The sequence below is a fragment of the Bombina bombina genome, chromosome 5, assembly GCF_027579735.1.
Source record: "Bombina bombina isolate aBomBom1 chromosome 5, aBomBom1.pri, whole genome shotgun sequence".
Lineage (NCBI taxonomy): Eukaryota > Metazoa > Chordata > Amphibia > Anura > Bombinatoridae > Bombina > Bombina bombina.
In genome coordinates this window covers 568,614,075-568,639,989 of record NC_069503.1, presented here as the reverse complement: position 1 = coordinate 568,639,989, position 25,915 = coordinate 568,614,075, and the positions used below count along the sequence as shown (strand labels likewise).

At 36.8% G+C, this 25,915-nt stretch overlaps 1 protein-coding gene across 3 annotated transcripts in view; it reads left to right on the top strand.

Annotated features, from left to right (window-relative positions):
* MTRR (5-methyltetrahydrofolate-homocysteine methyltransferase reductase) overlaps positions 1-25,915 on the top strand; it is a 169,411-nt gene that overhangs the window by 61,918 nt on the left and 81,578 nt on the right. For all 3 annotated transcript variants that reach the window (XM_053714513.1, XM_053714514.1, XM_053714515.1), the window contains 3 exons: positions 713-835; positions 6,951-7,104; positions 20,835-20,923. In XM_053714513.1, the coding sequence (XP_053570488.1) occupies positions 713-835; positions 6,951-7,104; positions 20,835-20,923 (366 nt within the window). The remainder of the gene's footprint in view (positions 1-712; positions 836-6,950; positions 7,105-20,834; positions 20,924-25,915) is intronic.

Sequence of the window (25,915 nt, the reverse complement as noted above, 5' to 3'; positions counted from 1 at the left end):
GCAAAGCGGCAGCACACTGATTGTTGACTGGCTCTCAGGGATATTTCAACCCTGCCCCCTAGCCTTTCCCAGCCTTTCTGCAAAGCTGTAACTTCTGAATGTAAAGTGTTCTTGTGTGCAATGCACCTTTTTTATTACCACATTTCTACCTTGTGATGTTAGACCATGAGAAAAGGAAACAAAAATGTATTTAAGAAACATTTTTAAAAAATGTATTGTTTTTGTCTGCAGCTAATTTGCAATGCAACTGAACTGGTGCTTTAGTGTAACTGCCTAATTTAAATTGAATTTTATGTCAAGATAATCTGCAGAAAATGTTTTACTAAAAAATCTCTTCGCAGAAAGTGAAGAAAAGTTCTGCCGCTGGGCTGTCCAGCCCATCCATAAACGCTATAAACTAGATTGTGTTCCCTCTGCAACAAAGAGTAGTGCCATTGTTTCTTCTAAGTGATATAACATATTTGCAGGATTACCTTTGATGAGAGCAGGTAAAATAACCACGGTTACTAATCAGCTGATTGTTTCACCTGTGCTCCAGTTCAGATATCCTCAAAATGTGACCTGTTAGGGAGGTCTGAGAACAGGATTGAAAACCAGTGGGATAAAGCAATAACCCTCGTATTTAAAAAATAAGGTATAAGTTAAATGTGATATCCACATCATTCTGTAGTTTTTACAATCTAATGATGAGTTTTGTTTTTCATGTTTGCAGGATGTTTGTCCTTCGTTACTTTATCCTGGGGAAACGGTCTTCAGAGTTCCTATAACGCAAGCAGTGCAGCTTACAGCAGCAGATGCAGTGAAAACTACCCTGATGCTAGAACTTGATATTTCTGTATGTTTTAAATAGATTGTTGTATTTGGTTTCTTACATCATACTTGCATAGCCCTCAAATTTAACCCTTTAAGTGCTAATGACGGCTCTGAGCCATCACAGAGTTTCCCACTCTGGTGCTAATGACGGCTCAGAGCCCTCACTAGCACTCTCCCACCTTGAGGGGGATCTGGGGGCTCCCACCCGTTCCTACCCCGGTGATCATGCCTGTAGAGTGACAGGCATCGCCGGGGCGTCCCATTTTGCGTGGTGACGTTACGCGCAATAACGTGATGACGTCACCGCGCAACTTTATTTATATTTAACAATGTTAAGTATAGGAGCAGGGGGCATGCTGCTTAGAAGCCTGTATCTCAGGCATCTAAGCAGCTACAGAACCCCAAGACCCACCTAACGTTTCCAACTGTGTAAGTTTTGGGGGTCTGAAAAAAATAAAAAAAACATTAAAAAATCTTAGTACCCAGGTGGGAAAGTGCTTAGATCTTAAAGGGTTAAATGTATACTTTCAGTTTTGTCTCAGTCTCTTTAATATAAATTTGCTAACCCCTTTGAAGTGTGTCCTATTATTTTTTTAAAATCTCCACAAAGCCCCCCTCCAAAAAGAGACGTTTATTATTGTATTAACCCATAAAATAAAACCATAAAATGTCATTTTTGGGTCATGAGGTTCTGCAATTAATATAATTTAGAAATGTTAAATATCTGACCTATAATCGTACACTTAGTTTCCTGAAGTTCAAATTTTGCAATGATTAACCAATAGGTAACTGGAAATAACAGTTAAAATTTCATATGCAGCCAATTCAAAGAAAAAAATGCAAGATATACTATTCTACATTTGGTGATTAATAGCTACCGCCTTCAGTGTTCTCCTCAGCGCCCGACTGATTTTACTGATCACCCAGCTAAAATTTTAGCCACTGTTAAGCTAAAATTAGCTGATATTAAAAATGTTCAATTTTTATTGCACAAAATAGCATTAAATATATTTATGTTTAAATTATGCAATTAATTTGTGCATTGGATAGCTGAAAATATTACACTGCCCCACCTGCCTTCTTCATAATGCCAACCGACTGGCAACATTTTTTGTGGAGAACACTGTATCTCACTGATCTCAGTAAATTTCCTTGTGTTTTATCTCTTAATGTCTTACCAAGGTGTAAAAAGGAGTCACATTTAATGAGATGTGTGCAGTGTAGACAAATCTAAGCGTTACATCTCACTTTTACAAGCTATCACTTTTTATTGTATTACTGAAATGGTAAAAATTACCAGCAGACAATTTTCTCATAACTTTTACATCTCAATGTTATATCTGCCACACCCTGAAAAATAAATTACATTAAAGGGACCTTTAACACTTGCCATCAATGAACCAACATACTTTTGCTATCATATATAATTGCCAATACTGAGCAATACAGCATAGACCATTTTGCATTTAAATAATGTCTACCTTAATATTTTAAATCTAAAGGTGATCTTCCCCCCTCCTATGGCGATCGCTTCCAGACAGTGACAAGAGGGCTGGGCACATTCTTGGTTCTCACGTCATCCCCCCTGTGAGCAAGCACGCAATTGTGAATAACATTTTCCCTCACCGGTGCATGCGTATTAGGCTGAAACTGAGAGCAACAGCTAATGAAACGTCACAGGAAGTGACATGGTTCGCTGTTTTACAAAGTTAGGTCCCTTCACAGAACACCGGCACTCAGTTCACTATCAAGAGAAAGTGCTGATCCCTTGCTGAGCTGTACACTAGAGGTGCTTGTGTGAACCAGTCGCTCATTTCTCTAAGCTGCCTGTACTATGGGTCTGCTGCTTAGTCAGAGAGGAAGCGCTTCTGAAGTAATGTAAACAAACTTCAAAGAAAAAAAAAAACTCCTATGCACAGGCTCTTCCGGCAACACAGATGAGCGCATCACTTGACCGCATATCTCCTCTTAACGCGCGTTACAACATGGCGGCTCCCTATCTAACACATAGGCTACAGTTTAGAGAAAAGTTCCAAAGGGTTAAATAGTATAATAACAGATCAGATGCACATTATATTGTGAGTATGGAGGTTGTTGCTGCACACACTTTATATTTATTTTGAGGATTTCTTGAATGACGAGGTGTTTAGGATCCCTTTAATAGCTGAAACAGTTTTTTTTATATAATGTGGCAATTAAAAGGACACTGAACCCAATTTATTTTCTTTCCTGATTCAGATAGAGTATGCAATTTTAAGCAACTTTCTAATTTATTCCTATTATCAATTTTCCTTCATTCTCTTGCTATCTTTATTTGAAGAAGAAGGCATCTAAGCTTTTTTTTTTTGGTTAAGTACCAATTTTCCTTCTTCTTTTTTGCTATCTTTATTTGAAAAAGAAGGCATCTAAGCTAAGGAGCCAGACAATTTTTGATTCTGACCCTGGACAGCACTTTTTATTGGTGTATGAATGTATCCACCAATCAGCAAGGACAACCGAGGTTGTTCACGAAAAATGGGCCGGCATCTAAACTTACATTTTTGCTTTTCAAATAAAGATACCAAGAGAATGAATACAATTTGATAATAGGAGTAAATTAGAAAGTTGCTTACAATTTAATGCTCTATCTGAATCACAAAAGAAAAAAATTGGGTTCAGTGTCCCTTTAAGTTAAAATAAGATGTTAATAAGGGAACCTTTTCATGCTTGCTAGCCATTTTAATTTGGTTAATATGGCACGCAAACAGGAGGCTATAAGTAAAGAAAAATATATATTTTTTGGGGCCGCTTTTCATGGTTGCCACAGTTAATATATTACTCATCAATTATAGGATTTTAAAGGGACAGTCTGCTTGAAAATTGTTATTGTTTAAAAAGATAGATAATCCCTTTATTACTCATTCCCCAGTTTTAGATTCTAGATTTACCGGTATCTAATTCCCTGCAGACTGTCCCTTATCTCAGTGCTTTTACAAACTTGCATTTTAGTCAGTCAGTGCTGGTTCTTGTACCATTATCATTCTCCACAGGAGTGAGCACAGTGCTATATATATGGCACACATGAACTAGCACTATCTAGTGGTTTTGCAAGATTTAAAAGGGAATAAAAAGCACTGCGATGAGGGACGGCCTGCAGGGGCTTCGAAACCAGGAATCCTAGAGGTTATAAAGTGTATTAATATAACAATGTTGGTTGGGGAATGGGCAGTAAATGCATTATCTATCTTTTTGAACTATAAAAACAATCAAGTAGATTGTCTATTTAACAATAATAGGTGCACATTCTCTGAATAGCTTTTAATAGCATGCACATTTTATTTATTTTTAATATAGAAATATTTATACAAAAACACCATATAAACATAGTTTTTTGTAAGGAAACAAAACTAATTATTGTGATTTTGTGGATAACAGGAAGTGCAACTTGCAAACATTAAAGTTTGTGAAATGCTAGGATTTACCAGTGGAACAAATAAAGGGGGCTTTCAGTCATGAAGTATAAAATACTTTATGTTGAAAGTTCTTTTATTTGTTTGAAGCGTTTGCCGCACTGAGCTCCTCAGGCAGTCCACTGCAGAACGCTATTTTGCGGTGAGGTGACATTTCCACCTCTTAGCCAATAGCTATGCAGGCCAGCTGGTGGCAAGCCAGATAGCCCACACGGCTATTGACCAAGAGTTGGAAACGTCGCCTCACAGCAAAATAGCGTTCTGCCGTGGGTTGCCCGAGGAGCTCAGTGCTGCAAACTCTTCAAACAAATAAAGGAACTTAAAGTTCCCTTTATTTGTTCTGCAGAAAAATGAACAGTGGCGCCACCATTGCCTAGTACCACCAACACAGTAGGAGAATGATGCCAGATGTCAAATTATACTCACAAAGATGAAGCACCCAATGGTGCTAATGGGGCAGACTGGAACTTTGCAGTGGTCCAGCTCACTGTATAAAACCAGCAATGATGTCCAGTCACCAATCCCTTGTAGAAGTCTTCTTATAACCTATACAGGGAGTGCAGAATTATTAGGCAAATGAGTATTTTGACCACATCATCCTCTTTATGCATGTTGTCTTACTCCAAGCTGTATAGGCTCGAAAGCCTACTACCAATTAAGCATATTAGGTGATGTGCATCTCTGTAATGAGAAGGGGTGTGGTCTAATGACATCAACACCCTATATCAGGTGTGCATAATTATTAGGCAACTTCCTTTCCTTTGGCAAAATGGGTCAAAAGAAGGACTTGACAGGCTCAGAAAAGTCAAAAATAGTGAGATATCTTGCAGAGGGATGCAGCACTCTTAAAATTGCAAAGCTTCTGAAGCGTGATCATCGAACAATCAAGCGTTTCATTCAAAATAGTCAACAGGGTCGCAAGAAGCGTGTGGAAAAACCAAGGCGCAAAATAACTGCCCATGAACTGAGAAAAGTCAAGCGTGCAGCTGCCAAGATGCCACTTGCCACCAGTTTGGCCATATTTCAGAGCTGCAACATCAATGGAGTGCCCAAAAGCACAAGGTGTGCAATACTCAGAGACATGGCCAAGGTAAGAAAGGCTGAAAGACGACCACCACTGAACAAGACACACAAGCTGAAACGTCAAGACTGGGCCAAGAAATATCTCAAGTCTGATTTTTCTAAGGTTTTATAAACTGATGAAATGAGAGTGAGTCTTGATGGGCCAGATGGATGGGCCCGTGGCTGGATTGGTAAAGGGCAGAGAGCTCCAGTCCGACTCAGACGCCAGCAAGGTGGAGTACTGGTTTGGGCTGGTATCATCAAAGATGAGATTGTGGGGCCTTTTCGGGTTGAGGATGGAGTCAAGCTCAACTCCCAGTCCTACTGCCAGTTTCTGGAAGACACCTTCTTCAAGCAGTGGTACAGGAAGAAGTCTGCATCCTTCAAGAAAAACATGATTTTCATGCAGGACAATGCTCCATCACACGCGTCCAAGTACTCCACAGCGTGGCTGGCAAGAAAGGGTATAAAAGAAGAAAATCTAATGACATGGCCTCCTTGTTCACCTGATCTGAACCCCATTGAGAACCTGTGGTCCATCATCAAATGTGAGATTTACAAGGAGGGAAAACAGTACACCTCTCTGAACAGTGTCTGGGAGGCTGTGGTTGCTGCTGCACGCAATGTTGATGGTGAACAGATCAAAACACTGACAGAATCCATGGATGGCAGGCTTTTGAGTGTCCTTGCAAAGAAAGGTGGCTATATTGGTCACTGATTTGTTTTTGTTTTGTTTTTGAATGTCAGAAATGTATATTTGTGAATGTTGAGATGTTATATTGGTTTCACTGGTAAAAATAAATAATTGAAATGGGTATATATTTGTTTTTTGTTAAGTTGCCTAATAATTATGCACAGTAATAGTCACCTGCACACACAGATATCCCCCTAAAATAGCTAAAACTAAAAACAAACTAAAAACTACTTCCAAAAATATTCAGCTTTGATATTAATGAGTTTTTTGGGTTCATTGAGAACATGGTTGTTGTTCAATAATAAAATTAATCCTCAAAAATACAACTTGCCTAATAATTCTGCACTCCCTGTATAGACACAAAGTGCAGACAACCATAGCCCAGTAACGTTGAGACAAGGGCAAGAGGAGATGTATAGGTTACACTTACAAGAAGGGAAGCACCTCCCAGGTGCAGTAACAACAGGCTGGGACTTCGCAGCCGCCCAGCTGACTGAGAACACCAGCAGGGAGCTACAAACTTTTTCCAAAAAAGGCCCAAAACCAGTGATGTATTGGTGTTATACACCATATAAACCGATATAAAGTGATGATGAAGCAAGTGTATAATAAAAGTTTTCTTTATTACAAAGCGACGCGTTTCTCAGCCTAGAAGTGGCTGTTTCCTCAGGCTATGATCTCTTTATTTGTTCCACTGGTAAATCCTAGAATTTCCATCACTTTAAATACAGCCTGTTTTTTTGTTTGTTTGTTTGTTTGTTTTTTTATGTATAGGAACATCAATAAACAAAAACTGTAATACATTTTAAAATCTCTTCATTTAGTGACTACAAAGAAAATAACTGTGGTGTCCTTTATTGTTGATTCATATTGGTAAGGAAGTAAAAATATTTAGAGTCTTTTTGATTGGTTTCTTGAATTTTTTTTTACAGAACACTAAGATTGAGTTGCAGCCTGGAGATTCCTTTGCCATCGTTTGCCCAAATCCATCTGTGGAAGTGAGGGAACTCCTTATGAAACTTGACCTTGCAGACAAAATAGATTTTCAAGTTAGTCTAAAGGTGAAATCGGGCACCAAAAAAAGAGGTACAGTATGTCTACAAGATGACAACTTAAATATTGTAAAATGATATACGTTATAAATAAACTCTTTCTGACATTAACATGAGAATTTTAATTGTATGATTCAGATAGAGCATGTGATTTTAAACAATATTCCAATTTACTTCTATTACCAAATTAGATTTGTTCTCTTTGTATCCTTTCTTGAAGAGCAGGCTCAGGAGCAGAAATGCACTACTGGGAGCTAGCTGAACACATCTAGCGAGCCAATGGAGCCTCCAATGCATTACTGCTCCTGAGCCTATCTAGGTATGCTTTTCAACAAAGCATAGTAAGAGAAAGAAGCAACTTTGATAATGGAAGTAAATTGGAATGTTATTTAAAATGGTGTGCTCTATCAGAATCATGAAATTGCAATTAAAAGTCTTATGTACATGTTAAAGAGTTCCTTCTCAGAACAGCTTCAGAAAAAAAGTTCTATGGTGCAGTGTATTTGGGCAAATCTATTAATGTCCCGGTTTCAAAGTTTATTCACAGAGTGCTTAATATGCCATGCGTCTCTTGTAAAAACATCCCTTCTGATCTGATCAGAGATATGTCTGTTTAATTTTGTCTAAAATGATGTGGGGGAATCACATTTTGGCAGTTCTTCTCAGACAACATTACCTTAAAGGGACACTGAACCCAAAAAAATTATTTTGTGATTCAGATAGAGCATGAATTTTTAAGCAACTTTCTAATTTACTCCTATTATCAAATTGTCTTCATTCTCTTGGTATCTGATTGGTGGAAAAAATCCATCCACCAATCAAAAAGTGCTGTCCAGAGTTCTTAACCCAAAAAAGCTTAGATGGCTTTTATTTCAAATAAAGATAGCAAGAGAACGAAGAAAAATTGATAATAGGAGTAAATTAGAAAGTTGCATAAAATTGCATGCTCTATCTGAATCACAAAAGAAAAAAATTGGGTTCAGTGTCCCTTTAAGGCGCTAGTTAAAGGGACAGGAAACCACAACATTTTCTTTCATGAGTTGGATAGAACATACCATTTTAAACAGCTTTCTAATTTACTTCTGTTATCAAATCTGCTTCATTATCTTGTTATCCTTTGCTGAAGGGACAGCATTGCACTACTGACCTTTGCTGAACACCTCTATTTAGCCAATCACAACAGACAAATGCGAGCAGGCACCAATCAGCAGCTAGTTTCCACTAGTGTAGGATATGTGCATATTATTTTTCAAGGAGGTACGCCAAGAGAACGAAGCACATTTGAAAATAGAAGTGAATTTAAAAGTGTCTTTAAAATTACACGCTCTGTCTGAATCATGCAACTTTAATTTTGACTTTCCAATCCCTTTAACAGTAAAGTGTTTCAACATTCTCCAGGGCTTTGTAAAGATGTTTCTAAGGTAAACAAGATTTCTTCTGTTAAGTGTGATCAGTCCACGGGTCATCATTACTTCTGGGATATTACTCCTCCCCAACAGGAAGTGCAAGAGGATTCACCCAGCAGAGCTGCATATAGCTCCTCCCCTCTACGTCACTCCCAGTCATTCTCTTGCACCCAACGACTAGATAGGATGTGTGAGAGGACTATGGTGATTATACTTAGTTTTATATCTTCAATCAAAAGTTTGTTATTTTAAAATAGCACCGGAGTGTGTTATTATCTCTCTGGCAGAGTTTGAAGAAGAATCTACCAGAGTTTTTGTTATGATTTTAGCCGGAGTAGTTAAGATCATATTGCTGTTTCTCGGCCATCTGAGGAGAGGTAAACTTCAGATCAGGGGACAGCGGGCAGATGAATCTGCATAGAGGTATGTAGCAGTTTTTATTTTCTGACAATGGAATTGATGAGAAAATCCTGCCATACCGATATAATGTCATGTATGTATACTTTACACTTCAGTATTCTGGGGAATGGTACTTCACTAGAATTACACTGTAAGAAATACATAAAGCTGTTTAATAACTAGAGATTATGTTTAACGTTTTTGCTGGAATGTAAAATCGTTTTCATTTACTGAGGTACTGAGTGAATAAATGTTTGGGCACTATTTTTCCACTTGGCAGTTGCTTAATCTGTTTTTCTGACAGTTTCTGTTCTCCCTCACTGCTGTGTGTGAGGGGGAGGGGCCGTTTTTTTGGCGCTTTTACTGCATCAAATATTTCAGTCAGCAACTCATTGTATTCCCTGCATGATCCAGTTCATCTCTACAGAGCTCAGGGGTCTTCAAAACTTATTTTGAGGGAGGTAATTTCTCTCAGCAGAGCTGTGAGAATTATAGTTTGACTGAGATGAAAAACGTTTATTTGTTATCTTTGCTAATGGGATTAAACCTTTGCTAAAGTTGTGTTGTTTACAAGGATTGAGGCTATAACTGTTTCAATTTATTAATTTTCAACTGTCATAGATCTTCTGTGCTTCTTAAAGGCACAGTACGTTTTAATATTATTCTAATTGAATTGTATTTCCAAGTTGCAAGTTTATTTGCTAGTGTTTTAAACATGTCTGATTCAGAGGATGATACCTGTGTCATTTGTTGCAATGCCAAAGTGGAGCCCAATAGAAATTTATGTACTAACTGTATTGATGCTACTTTAAATAAAAGTCAATCTGTACAAATTGAACAAATTTCACCAAACAACGAGGGGAGAGTTATGCCGACTAACTCGCCTCACGTGTCAGTACCTACATCTCCCGCTCAGAGGGAGGTGCGTGATATTGTAGCGCCGAGTACATCTGGGCGGCCATTACAAATCACATTACAGGATATGGCTACTGTTATGACTGAGGTTTTGGCTAAATTACCAGAACTAAGAGGTAAGCGTGATCACTCTGGGGTGAGAACAGAGTGCGCTGATAATATTAGGGCCATGTCAGACACTGTGTCACAGGTGGCAGAACATGAGGACGGAGAACTTCATTCTGTGGGTGACGGTTCTGATCCAAACAGACTGGATTCAGATATTTCAAATTTTAAATTTAAACTGGAAAACCTCCGTGTATTACTAGGGGAGGTGTTAGCGGCTCTGAATGATTGTAACACAGTTGCAATACCAGAGAAAATGTGTAGGTTGGATAAATATTTTGCGGTACCGACGAGTACTGAGGTTTTTCCTATACCTAAGAGACTTACTGAAATTGTTACTAAGGAGTGGGATAGACCCGGTGTGCCGTTCTCACCCCCTCCGATATTTAGAAAAATGTTTCCAATAGACGCCACCACAAGGGACTTATGGCAAACGGTCCCTAAGGTGGAGGGAGCAGTTTCTACCTTAGCTAAGCGTACCACTATCCCGGTGGAGGATAGCTGTGCTTTTTCAGATCCAATGGATAAAAAATTAGAGGGTTACCTTAAGAAAATGTTTGTTCAACAAGGTTTTATATTGCAACCCCTTGCATGCATTGCGCCGATCACGGCTGCAGCGGCATTCTGGATTGAGTCTCTGGAAGAGAACATTGGTTCAGCTACTCTGGACGACATTACGGACAGGCTTAGAGTCCTTAAACTAGCTAATTCATTCATTTCGGAGGCCGTAGTACATCTTACTAAACTTACGGCGAAGAATTCAGGGTTCGCCATTCAGGCACGCAGGGCGCTGTGGCTAAAATCCTGGTCAGCTGATGTTACTTCTAAGTCTAAATTGCTTAATATACCTTTCAAAGGGCAGACCTTATTCGGGCCCGGGTTGAAAGAGATTATCGCTGACATTACAGGAGGTAAAGGCCATGCCCTGCCTCAGGACAAAGCCAAAGCCAAGACTAGACAGTCTAATTTTCGTTCCTTTCGTAATTTCAAAGCAGGAGCAGCATCAACTTCCTCTGCACCAAAACAGGAAGGAGCTGTTGCTCGCTACAGACAAGGCTGGAAACCTAACCAGTCCTGGAACAAGGGCAAGCAGACTAGGAAACCTGCTGCTGCCCCTAAAACAGCATGAATTGAGGGCCCCCGATCCGGGATCGGATCTAGTGGGGGGCAGACTTTCTCTCTTCGCCCAGGCTTGGGCAAGAGATGTTCAGGATCCCTGGGCGCTAGAGATAATATCTCAGGGATACCTTCTGGACTTCAAATACTCTCCTCCAAGAGAGAGATTTCATCTGTCAAGATTGTCAACAATCCAGACAAAGAAAGAGGCGTTTCTACGCTGCGTACAAGAGCTCTTGTTAATGGGAGTAATCCATCCAGTTCCACGATCGGAACAGGGACAGGGGTTTTACTCAAATCTGTTTGTGGTTCCCAAAAAAGAGGGAACTTTCAGACCAATCCTGGACTTAAAGATCCTAAACAAATTCCTAAGAGTTCCATCGTTCAAGATGGAGACTATTCGGCCAATTTTACCTATGATCCAAGAGGGTCAGTACATGTACACTGTAGATTTAAAAGATGCTTACCTTCACATACCGATTCACAAAGATCATTATCGGTACCTAAGGTTTGCCTTCCTAGACAGGCATTACCAGTTTGTGGCTCTTCCATTCGGATTGGCTACAGCTCCAAGAATCTTCACAAAGGTTCTGGGTGCTCTTCTGGCGGTACTAAGACCGCGGGGAATCTCGGTAGCTCCATACCTAGACGACATTCTGATACAAGCTTCAAGCTTTCAAACTGCCAAGTCTCATACAGAGTTAGTGCTGGCATTTCTAAGGTCACATGGATGGAAGGTGAACGAAAAGAAAAGTTCACTCATTCCACTCACAAGAGTTCCCTTCCTGGGGACTCTTAAAGATTCTGTAGAAATGAAGATTTACCTGACAGAGGACAGGCTAACAAGACTTCAAAGTGCTTGCCGCACCCTTCATTCCATTCAACACCCGTCAGTGGCTCAATGCATGGAGGTAATCGGCTTAATGGTAGCGGCAATGGACATAGTACCCTTTGCACGCTTACACCTCAGACCACTGCAACTGTGCATGCTAAGTCAGTGGAATGGGGATTACTCAGACTTATCCCCTTCTCTGAATCTGGATCAAGAGACCAGAAATTCTCTTCTATGGTGGCTTTCTCGGCCACATCTGTCCAGGGGGATGCCATTCAGCAGACCAGACTGGACAATTGTAACAACAGACGCCAGCCTTCTAGGTTGGGGTGCCGTCTGGAATTCTCTGAAGGCTCAGGGACAATGGAGTCAGGAGGAGAATCTCCTGCCAATAAACATTCTGGAATTGAGAGCAGTTCTCAATGCCCTCCTGGCTTGGCCCCAGTTGACAACTCGGGGGTTCATCAGGTTTCAGTCGGACAACATCACGACTGTAGCTTACATCAACCATCAGGGAGGGACAAGAAGCTCCCTAGCTATGATGGAAGTATCAAAGATAATTCGCTGGGCAGAGTCTCACTCTTGCCACCTGTCAGCAATCCACATCCCGGGAGTGGAGAACTGGGAGGCGGATTTCTTAAGTCGTCAGACTTTTCATCCGGGGGAGTGGGAACTTCATCCGGAGGTCTTTGCCCAAATACTTCGACGTTGGGGCAAACCAGAGATAGATCTCATGGCGTCTCGACAGAACGCCAAGCTTCCTCGTTACGGGTCCAGATCCAGGGATCCAGGAACAGTCCTGATAGATGCTCTGACAGCACCTTGGGACTTCAGGATGGCTTACGTGTTTCCACCCTTCCCGTTGCTTCCTCGATTGATTGCCAGAATCAAACAAGAGAGAGCATCAGTGATTCTAATAGCACCTGCGTGGCCACGCAGGACTTGGTAGCAGACCTGGTGGACATGTCATCCTGTCCACCTTGGTCTCTACCTCTCAAAATCTAACTTCTCTGAAGCTGACTGCTTGGAAATTGAACGCTTGATTTTATCAAGACGTGGGTTTTCTGAGTCAGTTATTGATACCTTAATACAGGCTAGGAAACCTGTTACCAGAAAGATTTACCATAAGATATGGCGTAAATACCTATATTGGTGTGAATCCAAAGGTTACTCTTGGAGTAAGGTTAGGATTCCTAGGATATTGTCTTTTCTACAAGAAGGTTTAGAAAAGGGTTTATCTGCTAGTTCATTAAAGGGACAGATCTCAGCTCTGTCCATTCTGTTACACAAACGTCTGTCAGAAGTTCCTGACGTCCAGGCTTTTTGTCAGGCTTTGGCCAGGATTAAGCCTGTGTTTAAAACTGTTGCTCCACCATGGAGTTTAAACCTGGTTCTTAATGTTTTACAGGGCGTTCCGTTTGAACCCCTTCATTCCATTGATATAAAGTTGTTATCTTGGAAAGTTCTATTTTTAATGGCTATTTCCTCGGCTCGAAGAGTCTCTGAATTATCAGCCTTACATTGTGATTCTCCTTATTTGATTTTTCATTCGGATAAGGTAGTCCTGCGTACTAAACCTGGGTTCTTACCTAAGGTAGTTACTAACAGGAATATCAATCAAGAGATTGTTGTTCCTTCTTTATGCCCAAATCCTTCTTCAAAGAAGGAACGTCTACTGCACAACCTGGATGTAGTCCGTGCTCTAAAATTTTACTTACAGGCAACTAAGGAATTTCGACAAACGTCTTCTCTGTTTGTCATTTACTCTGGGCAGAGGAGAGGTCAAAAAGCTTCCGCTACCTCTCTTTCTTTTTGGCTTCGTAGCATAATTCGTTTAGCTTATGAGACTGCTGGACAGCAGCCTCCTGAAAGAATTACAGCTCATTCTACTAGAGCTGTGGCTTCCACTTGGGCCTTCAAGAATGAGGCCTCTGTTGAACAGATTTGCAAGGCTGCAACTTGGTCTTCGCTTCATACTTTTTCCAAATTTTACAAATTTGACACTTTTGCTTCATCGGAGGCTATTTTTGGGAGAAAGGTTCTTCAGGCAGTGGTTCCTTCTGTATAAAGAGCCTGCCTATCCCTCCCGTCATCCGTGTACTTTTGCTTTGGTATTGGTATCCCAGAAGTAATGATGACCCGTGGACTGATCACACTTAACAGAAGAAAACATAATTTATGCTTACCTGATAAATTCCTTTCTTCTGTAGTGTGATCAGTCCACGGCCCGCCCTGTTTTTAAGGCAGGTAAATATTTTTAATTTATACTCCAGTCACCACTTCACCCTTGGCTTTTCCTTTCTCGTTGGTCCTTGGTCGAATGACTGGGAGTGACGTAGAGGGGAGGAGCTATATGCAGCTCTGCTGGGTGAATCCTCTTGCACTTCCTGTTGGGGAGGAGTAATATCCCAGAAGTAATGATGACCCGTGGACTGATCACACTACAGAAGAAAGGAATTTATCAGGTAAGCATAAATTATATTTTTTCTAAGGTATAGAAAATCAACCTCTACCTTTATAAACTATGGAAACACTGCTGCCATCTAGTGCTACTTTGGTGTATGTTGTTCAAGAATGGATACCAAAGAACAAAGTGCATTTGACAATAGAGAAAAACAGACAAAAAAAAACCTTTCCAACTCCTATCACAAAAGAACTGTTATTTGTCCCTTTTAATATGTCTTACAAGAATAAAGTAGTGGATTTATTGAAGTTTTAGTTTCTTCCTCTATATGTTAAGGCCAAATATATATATATATATATATATATATATATATATATATATATATATATATATATCACAATACAATTTTTTTTCATAGAAAATTAGCACATCTAGGCAAGTTTTTCCCCATTAAAACTCCATATACATTGTTTCCAATGCACAAGAGGATTCTGGGTAAGATATGCAAATTAGAAATTCAAAATCTCCGTTTTTTTGCTTCAAATACTGTTTTAACACAGCGATCCCTTAACAGGTTTATTGTAGCAACACAGAAATCACTCACTAGACAAGCTTGTTTCGTTCTTTTTAGAACTCGTCAGTAGGAGATAGATTTCTGGTTGCTGCTTTGGTAAAGCTAATTTCAGGGTTAAATCAAAATTCATTAAAATTATGGTGGAGATAAAAAAAACTGCGATTAAAATCCTCCATGTCTCAAAAGTAAATCAATACAAATTTTACAAAATTAGCACAAATTTTACAAAATTAGCACATCTAGGCAAGTAGTAAATTTGTATTGATTTACTTTTGAGACATGGAGGATTTTAATCTCAGTTTTTTTTTTATCTCCACCATACCTTTATTGAATTTTTATATATATATATATATATATATATATATATATATATATATATATATATATATATATATATATATATTCATTTTTTTTTCTTTTAAAGAAATAATAATAAAGAACATACTTACAATTACCCTTCTGTTCTATTAAGAAATCTGGAATAGTTCAATGTGGTTCAGTAATTTTATTTCTGTTAGATTATTGCACCACATGGTATAAGTGTGTCATAAAAATTCTCATTGAAAATGAAGAAAAAGAATCATTCTGTTATTTGAATATTCAAATTCAATTGTCTGTTTTCACTGAGCAGTTACACATTGTGAAAAAAAAATGTTTCAACATTATTATAGCACTTAGGAGTTCTATATATGCAATTATAAAGTAATAGTATGCACATTTGCAAGTCACTTTGAAGAAAAATAGCAGGTCTTGGGTTGCTGTAAAAAGCTGATCATTTCTTGCAAGAGCGCCTTCATAAAGGAGGACTCTGACTTTGTAAAAGGAAGGAATTTGCCTTTTTTCAAAAGCATAAAGCTAAGTAGTTATAGCATATTGTGTTTTTAGCAATTGTCCTTTTAGCTACTTTAACGTTGTAACTATATGCGTTCATAATTTGTATATATTCATTAAAGGACAGGAAACGCAATATGTTTTCTTTCATGATTCAGCACCTGGGTGCTATTTACTGATTGGTGGCTGCACACTTTATATGTGCAGCCACTAATCAGCAAACAGCACCCAGGTGCTGAACCTACATAGCTATGCTTTTCAACAAAGGATACCTAAATATTGAAGCAAATTAGATAATAGAAGTAAAATGGGAAGTTGCTATAAATTTGTGTGTTCTATCTGAATCATGAAAGGAAAAAAATTGGGTTTTCTGTTCCTTTTAATTTACTTCTACATTAAAGGGACATTTTCTATTATATGGAAAAAAACAGCATTTAAAGGAACAGTAGACAATAAGTGTTTGCAGCATTTAAAGGAACAGTACACAATAAGTGTTTGCTGCAATTGTTTTTCAATAGCTTCTTCACCCTTCTTTCATAAGTTCATATCAGGAAGCATTGTTCAGCATCTGACACTTCTCCCTGATTGCTTTACAAATATTAGTTATAACAAAATGGTTATTTTGGTTTAAAAATCTTTAGCATTTACTATGAAAAGTCTGTCTTAAACTCCATTTCAATAGCATCTCACAATATTAATTTGTGTATATATTTAGTAGAAGAGTCAACAAGCATAATGTAGCTTAATGTGCATTTGAGATACCCAGTTTCTCTTGCAGATGATTTTTTTAGGACATTCATAATGAGTGCATACTATTCTAAGTTGCTTTAAAGTGAAGGTAAACTTTGATGAATGAAAGCCTGCTTTTTTAAAATACTATTAAAAACAGGGGCACTTTCATTCATCAAAGTTTACAAAGCAGCCGTTTTGATTAAAAACTTACCTTTGTTCTTTTCACAGCCAGAGCAGCTTCCCCCACCTGGATTTCCTCTCTTCACACGTCAGCAATGACTAATCCGTCTTCCTCCAATCACGGCTTTCCCCCCAGGGTAGTTATTGCCTGAAGATTGAAGAGAGGATTTCCAGGAGTGGGAAGCTGCTCTGTCTGTGAAAAGAAGAGAAGTAAGTTGTTTTTTTTTTAATCAAAACGGCTGCTTGGTAAACTTTGATGAATGAAAGTGCCCCTGTTTTTAATAGTATTTTTAAAAAACGTGCTTTCATTCATCAAAGTTTACCTTCACTTTAATATAAAATTATAGGAAAGCGCTTTTGGTCATGGACCACAATACTCCTCTACCTCTCCTTATTGACATCACACATATTGACACTTAAGTAACTCATCAGTGTAGTGAGAACTAGGAAGGTTACAAACATACCCTGTTTGAATGTTTAGGAAGACTCAATGAACTTAATTCAATAAAATTCATAGGCAAATATGGGATTCATTGAGATAAGGGGTGTAGCTTTGCAGGAGCTAGGATTAAAGATTTTAGTACTATAGTCACTAATGGACTGAATACCCCTCATCCTTTACTCTTCAATTTTGCATCCACATTTCCTTCAGCTGGCTCCAAGCATCTTTTATTTATTTATTTATTTATTTATTTTCAGTAGTTAGATATTGAATATTTAAAAAAAAACGAATTTTGAGGTTGTCAAATCTAATAACATTATTTTATTGTGTACTTTACTAATGTTACACATTTATTGTATAATATCACTTGTGTCATTTAAAGAATGTAAATCTCTATAAAAATATATGTTTAACCCCTTCCCGCCGTTTGGACGTTCCATGCTGTCCTAACTGCGCCATAGCGGTTTGGTAAATGGGATTGGGGGCTGGAGGGTGTGCCTAGCGTTATAGGCACTTACCCCTGTCTTGAGCCCATTAATCCACATTAATTTAATAGAAAAGTCAATAATAATGTGTATTTGAGCCAACCTCTCTACCTTCGAAAAGGTATTGCAAAATTACACTAATAAAATATAAATCCTCATTATAAAGTGAATTTATTGTCCATAGCATTAGGATTAAAGATTGTAATGAAAATGCAACTTTAATTCCCTATATCACGCATTGTATACGTACATTTTTTAAAGGAATATGAAACCTAAAAAACAAATTATATTGTGATTCAGACAGAGCATACAATTTAAAAAAAAAATCCAGTTTACTTTTGTTATCAAATTTGCTTTGTTTCAATGGTATTCTTTGTTGAAGAGATACCTAGTTAGTAGGGATGGGCGAATGTTTCTAAAAATTTGAAATTTAAAACAAATTTTGATACGTTCGTTCGAATCGAATTTTGAATGTTTATATAACATTCTAACATTCTATTTTCGAATTTTCGTTTTTTTCAAATTTTTCAATAAAATTAGAAAATATTCGTTTGAATAATAGAATGTTTAGCTATGTCTATTCATTCAATTTTGAAATGTAATATTTGAATGTGACATTCAAATTTTGAATGTCACATTCAAATTTGAAATAGTATTTATAGTCTACAACTGTGTTTAATAATGTAATATTCGAATTTGAATGCTACATTCGAATTTGAATGTCACTTTCAAATTCGAAAAAAGTACTTCTAGTCTAATACTGTGTTTTTTAAATGTAATATTGGAATTCAAATGTAACATTCAAATTCAAAATAGTATTTCTAGTCTACAACTGTGTTTTAATAAATGTAATATTCTAATGCTACATTCAAAGTCTAATGTAACATTCGTATTAAAAATAGTATTTCTAGTCTACAACTGTGTTTTATTAATGTAATATGCAAATGTCACATTCAAATTCGAAAGTGACATTCGAAAACTGTAAATAACATTCGATAATAGAATTTTTAAGAATATTCGTTCTTATCAACATTCTTTTATGTAAATAGAATTTCTACAATAACATTTGAATTTGAATATAAACACATTCGCCCATCCCTACTAGTTAGGCTTCTGGAGCTCAGCATGGCAGGAAATAGTGCAGCCATCTAGTGCTCTTGCAAATGGATCACATTCTTGCAAAACTGTTGCCACATAGTGCTCCAGGCATGTGCCAGCTCTCCTGAGTTTACATCCCTGCTTTTCAACAAAAGATATAAAGAGAGCAAAGAAAATCTGATAATAAAAGTAAATTAGAGCATATGATATTAAACAACTTTCTATCTGAATCATGAAAGAAACATTTTGGGTTTCATGACCATTTAAAGCCTATCGGCAAGTTAAATTTCCCTTAAAGGGACACTGAACCCAATTGTTTTCTTTTGTAATTCAGAAAGAGCATGCAATTTTAAGCAACTTTCTAATTTACTCCTATTATCAATTTTTCTTCGTTCTCTTGCTATCATTATTTGAAAAAGAAGGCATCTAAGCTTTTTTTTGGTTTCAGTACTCTGGACAGCACTTATTTATTGGTGGATGAATTTATCCACCAATTAGCAAGGACAACCCAGGTTGTTCACCAAAAATGGGCCGGCATCTAAACTTACATTCTTGCATTTCAAATAAAGATGCCAAGAGAATGAAGAAAATTTGATAATAGGAGTAAATTAGAAAGTTGCTTAAAATGTCATGCTCAATCTGAATCACGAAAGAAAATTTTTGGGTACAGTGTCCCTTTAAGTCGCTATCAACATATCACATATGTAAAGTCATAGGCTATAATAAATTACCTTTAGCGAAAAGGTCGGGTAAGTTGAAATCCAAGGGATATTTAATATTTTCAAAATTTTGAAGTGTACTGGATTCAAATTACAAACTTCAGTTTTACTAAATAGTAGGTAACTAGCACACTTTTTAGAGGTATTTTATAGCAAATCAGTAATAAAAATAAATAGTGAATGCAAGTTTTAATGTTGCTTTTAATTATAACCAGAAGTAACGAGAAATATGACATCAAATGACTCCTGAGAGTTTCTACCTATTCTAAGAAAGTACATAGCTATATACTCCTAGATTCTGACCATTAAATAATTTTGGGGCATAAACGCAGTGATTTATAGGTGGTTATAAATCTGTTTTTATCAGTATGTTTGTTAGATAAATTCTAAAAACTTGCCTACTAACCCTTCATTTGAAAGGTTTGGCCAAACATGATTTAGCAAAATATATAAACTTTATTGAAGTTTAAAAAAAAAAAAAAAGTGAAACGCATGACTACTGTAGAGCGTAAACCTGTATCTTGCAACCAGGGGATGTTCTCAAGTTACTTACCAAATAAAGATAAATAGAAGGCACTGAAGTATAATAACAGCAACATTTTTGGGTTCTTGTCCCTTCCTCAAGCTGTTACCATTTAAACTCAGCCCCCCTCTTATTATATAAGGTCATTCAAGTCCACCCTTTCAGGGGTGGCTAACATAATAATATACACACCATACTATTAAATTAGCTCCAACCTTCCTAAAGTCTAATAACATCCCTTAATCAAAATATTTACAAATCCTCTATTACGTAATAATAGAAATAATTTCTATAAACAAAAATAATTAACCATCAAATCTTATTAATAATTCAGTCCTTATACATTTTAACCTTGGTAAAGCAATCTTATACTTTCTCTATTTCTTTCATTGAAAAGGAGTCAAATTATATATTTTATTCAGTCCCTTAGGACTTAAAGTCCATAATTTATGAAACTATTTGACTTTTATCCAAATGTTTCATAGCTACTCTCCTGACCAGAAGCAGGAATTCCATTTCTGTGCAAACTGAAGTCCTGATGAGATTAGCTTGATAAGAATGCTCTTGAGACCTAAGAAACCTTCCTTTTTGCAGCTCAGGCAATCATACCTTAGTTTAATATAAAGGGTTTACTTGTCCAGCTGGGGGATTGATGGATGTAGTACAGAAAATGCAAGCTAAGTATGGCTTTTATAGCATCTGAAACAGTGAGATAAATAGGCAGCCGCAGTGACAGTTCTAATAGCATAGGGTAACAAAGTACAGATGCATTGTTAATATGAAGGATTGTGGAGATACCATAAGATTACTAGACTGTACATTATATCACAAAGATATTTCCTTTCTGTTTACATTTAGGAGGAACACTAAATGTGTCTTTAATCAGAAAAGATCCTTTATTCATTTGTTATAATGGTTATTTACTTAATTTACCTGTAACAGAAAGATGTAATCATGTTTTTTTTTTTCTTTTTCTAATATTTTTTTATATATATATATGTAGGTGCTTCTTTACCAAGTTATATTCCTGAAAACAGTTCTCTGCGGTCCATTTTCACATGGTGCCTTGAAATAAGATCTGTGCCTAAAAAGGTAAGAATATCGCCCTGTCTATTTTAGTGTACCTATTGTCATGTCCATGTTGCTGTCATGAATGTTTCAGTGTCTGCGAGCCCTATTGTTGCTTACTAACAGAAGCTAGAACTTACTTATTTAAAGGACTCTTAATGAAAGTGTTTTTTTTTTTTTTTTAAACTAAGAATAGGAAGTTGACAGCATATGGCTGTTTGTATGGCAGTTGTATCCTGTGTTGTTTTTATTAATATTTTGACTTTTTGCATCCTATAAAAATTACAATATAGATTTATTTTTATGCTGATCAAAATAGTATTTTAGAAACTCTGCCTCCATATAGTTATCAAATCCATAAGGTTAAACATATGTTTGGCATACTTTACTATCTGTTTTACTTTGAAAGATAAATAGACCAATATACAATAAAGAAAAAAAATGAAGAAGAAAAACAAACCTAAAATGTAAACTCCTTTGGGTCTTTTTCAGCTACAAGGTTTTCAAATTTAAAGCCACTGCAATACCTTTGAAAATAATTAGAAAACTTGGTTATCATGTGGTTATCCAGTGGCTTTTCACCAAAAAAAACAATTTCTCTCAATGCAAAATATTGGCAAAGGTTATCTGGTGAAAAGCTATTGCATAATCATATCTTCTCCCAATATTTTGCATTGAGGAAAGGTTTGTTATGTGATTATCCAATGGCTTTTCAGCAGATAACCTTTCCCAATATTTTGCTTTGAGACAACTAGACTGCTGTATTCCAAACAGTCAGTAAACCTTCAAGCAGTGTTTCATGTGTGATGTTTGTATTTAGATAAACCATTATGAACCTCATAGCATTGACTTCTTTTTTTTTTTTTAAGAGAATTTCAGAAGAGTTTGTAGCATTAAAGAATCAGGCATGTGATGTTTGAAACAGATGAAAATAGGTTCTCAATTTGATAACGGCAAATTTTTACCTTTTTTTTAGCTGTCTATTTCACTAAGGAATGTATCCTACATGTATATGCGAGAGGAATACATACATCAATAAAAAAAGCACTTTAAAAATATTTAAGTATGCATTAAAAATGTTACTAGTAACATTGAACTTTGTATCAAAAATATGCATAGAAAATTACACAGTAAAATTACATTTTTAAGTACACAGCAAAAAAGTCATATGTAATGTACACAGTAACAATTGTATTTAATCTACAACGCAAAGTCAAAATATGAAGTTAAAATCATACCAAAAAGTACAAAATTCAAAGGATACTTTTTGTTTTCTATTATAAAATATGTCTCCAAGCATTGGTGTATGGGCCGAACAGAGGAGTTCCTTGGACATGTCTGAAATTTACTCGCACGTTTGAAACATGAGTTTGTTTCAAATTATGCAGTGCACTGAATGCAGTGGTAAAAAAACTAGAAGTAAATGCAAGGTCAAGTATGGTGAAAAACAAGTGCTTTACTTTGTATCTGCTTCAAAACATTTTTTTGCTTTCTGTGCAGGATACTCCCTTGCCAGATTGCTGAAGGCTCCATTACTTACTATGGGGGCAGCTTGTCTCTCGCTTAGCCTTTCAGGTTTAACCATTTTTTTTACTAGAGAATCAAGTGAACCTATACAAGGGTGTCTGGGTGTTTCACTACATGCCAGCAATTTTTAGAGAGTCAGGCCCTATGTATGGACTGTTTCAATGGCATGTTTTTCAGTTAAAGTTTTTGCCACTGTTCTGTTCACAGTAATTAATGTTTAACAGAAGGTTAAAATATTATATACTACTAAAGAACAATTTAAAGATTTTTTTTATTCAAGTTTCTAGACATTAACAAAATGTTGACATTTTTAACTGCATGTATCATGAATTGTTCAAGTGAAAAAAATGCATTTAACCCATGAGACAGGTATTGGCAATTTGGAATCATACTGTTAATAATAAAGTAAATCAAGCTATCTTTTGCTTTTGCAAAAGTGTAAAAACAGCCTTTAAAAACGTGTGGAACAGCTGTTTCTGAAACGCTTTCTTGCTGTTAATCATTTCCTAATAAATCTTATAATTAATTAATTAAAATGACAGCTATTTAAATGGAGTTTTACAAGATATGTTTGCACTGCACACTGTATGGTAAAAAGGGATTCATGACCTGATCAATTGCATTGCTTATCATATGCTTTGCTGTTCTCCTTTCGTTTCACTAGATGGCACTGTTGTACAAGACTGATATTTTTATAATTTGGCAATTGCAGCTCATCATAGAATGAAACAATATAGAAGAATACCTAAGACAGATTTTACAAACCATCTGCTTTATAACTCTTTGGAAGCATAGATATTTCATTTTATCATTGTAAGGAAGACCAACCATATTGCCTCACAGCTATTGAATGTTCAGAGATGTGATAAAGTCGAGTGTTACTTAGAAAATATTGCCTGTGAATTACAATAACATTGACTTTACAGATTTATTTTTCTATTTTGAGATTATGCAACTTTATTTTTTAGAGTTGTACTTTATCTTTTTGCTCTCCTGCTTATGCATAACTTTTACTTTGTTATTGTGTACTTGCACTATAGTTGGATCAATGTCCAATAAAACTTTTTTTTTTTTTTTCCCTTCTATACAAAATATTTACATTGGAAATTAGCACATCCAGGCAAGTTCCCCGCTTGCTTTTCCCCAGTAAAACTTCATGTACATTGTTACCAATGCAAAAGAGGATTCTGGGTAAGATATGCAAATGAGCTATGCAAAATCTCAGATTTTTTACTTCAAATACTGTTTTAAAGTGAAAGTAAATCCTAGTGTTTTACAAACGCTAGGATTTAATATTCAAACAAATAAAGGGCACTTATACTTCATGGAAAAAGCTCCTTTATTTGATTCAAGCGATCGCCGCTCTTAGCTCCTACAGCAGCGCATGGCTAAATAAAACATTTTTGGCTAAGAGGTGACGTTTTCACCTCTTAGCGAATAGCCGTGCGGTAAATCGGGGTCTCATGGGCGCCAAGCCGGATTTACCACACGGCTATTGGCTAAGAGGTGAAAACATCACCTCTTAGCCAAAAAAAGTTTTGGCCGTGGGCTGCTGTAGGGACTAAGAGCGGCGATCAATTTAATCAAATAAACAAGCTTTCTACATGAAGTATCTTAGTTTTGTAAAACGCTAGGATTTACTTTCACTTTAACACAGCAATCCCTTAATAGGGTGCTTACTGACGAGTTCTAAAAAGAACAAAACAGGCTGTCTAGCAGTGGTTTCTGTATTGCTGCAATCACCCTATTAAAGGGACAGTCAAGTCCAAAAAAAACTTTCATGTTTCAAATAGGGCATGTAATTTTAAACAACTTTCCAATTTACTTTTATCACCAATTTTGCTTTGTTCGCTTGGTATTCTTAGTTGAAAGCTAAACCTAGGAGGTTCATATGCTAATTTCTTAGACCTTAAAGGCCGTCTCTAATCTAAATACATTTTGATAGTTTTTCACCACTAGAGGGCATTAGCTCACGTGTTTCATATAGATAACATTGAGCTCATGCACGTGAATTTACCATGGTGACAGCTCTGATTGGCTAAAATGCAAGTCTGTCAAAAGAACTGAAATAAGGGGGCAGTCTGCTGAGGCTTAGGTACAAGTTAATTAGAGAGGGAAAACGTGTATAATTATAACTGTGTTGGTTATGCAAAACTGGGGAATTGCTAATTAAGGGATTATCTATCTTTTAAAACAACAAAAATTCTGGTGTTGACTGTCCCTTTAAGGGATCGCTGTGTTAAAACAGTATTTGAAGCAAAAAAATCTGAGATTTTGCATATCTTACCCAGAATCCTCATGTGCATTGGTAACAATGTACATGGAGTTTTACTTGGGAAAAGCAAGCGGGGAACTTGCGTGGATGTGCTTATTTCCTATGCAAACATTTTGTATTGATTTACTTTTGGGACATGGAGGATTTCAATCTCAGGGGCGCGATCCGATATAGATTGCAGTTTGCGGCGCAAGCGAGGGAACCGGCGTCGCCCGCAGTTTCAGCTCGCAACTCGAGCTATCCCATATAAGTCGCCGTCGGATGCTAACGTGCCGTAAGTCTGACAAACCAGCGATGTCCAGAAATCTGCGTAAGTACAAATTTCTGGCGTCGCCAGTGACTTGCGGCACGTTAGAAACTGCCGGCGCCTATAAAACCTGACTAAAGTCTAAAACACCCGCACTGTCTAACACGCCTCCCTAACATAGCCCGACAAGTCTAACACGCCTCCCTAACATAGCCCGCACTGTCTAACCCTCTATCCGCTATCCCCCCTCACTATCCTAACAATAAAAAAGCTATTAACCCCTAAACCGCCGCTCCCGTACCCCGCCGCAACCTAATAAAGTTATTAACCCCTAAACCGCCGCTCCCGTACCCCGCCGCCAGCTATATTATATCTATAACCCCCTAAAGTGAGCCCCTAACACCGCCGCCATCTATATTACAATTATTAACCCCCAATGTAAGCCCCTTACACCGCCGCCATCTCTATTAAAATGATTAACCCCTTATTTAATCTACCTACCCCGCCGCCAGCTATATTATCTATATTAACCCTAAGTATATTATAGTTAATATAGGTATTACATTATATATATTAACTATATTAACCCTAATTATATTAGGGTTAATATAGTTAATATAGTTACTATAGTATTTATATTAACTATATTGACTCTATCTAACCCTAACACCCCTAACTAAATTTATATTAAATTAATCTAATTCATTTATAAACTAAAATATTCCTATTTAAATCTAAATACTTACCTATAAAATAAACCCTAAGATAGCTACAATATAATTAATAATTACATTGTAGCTATGTTAGGGTTATTATTTATTTTACAGGTAAATTGTTAATTATTTTAACTAGGTATAATAGATATTAAATAGTTATTAACTATTTAATATCTACCTAGTTAAAATAATTACCCAATTACCTGTAAAATAAATCCTAACCTAAGTTACAAATACACCTACACTATCAA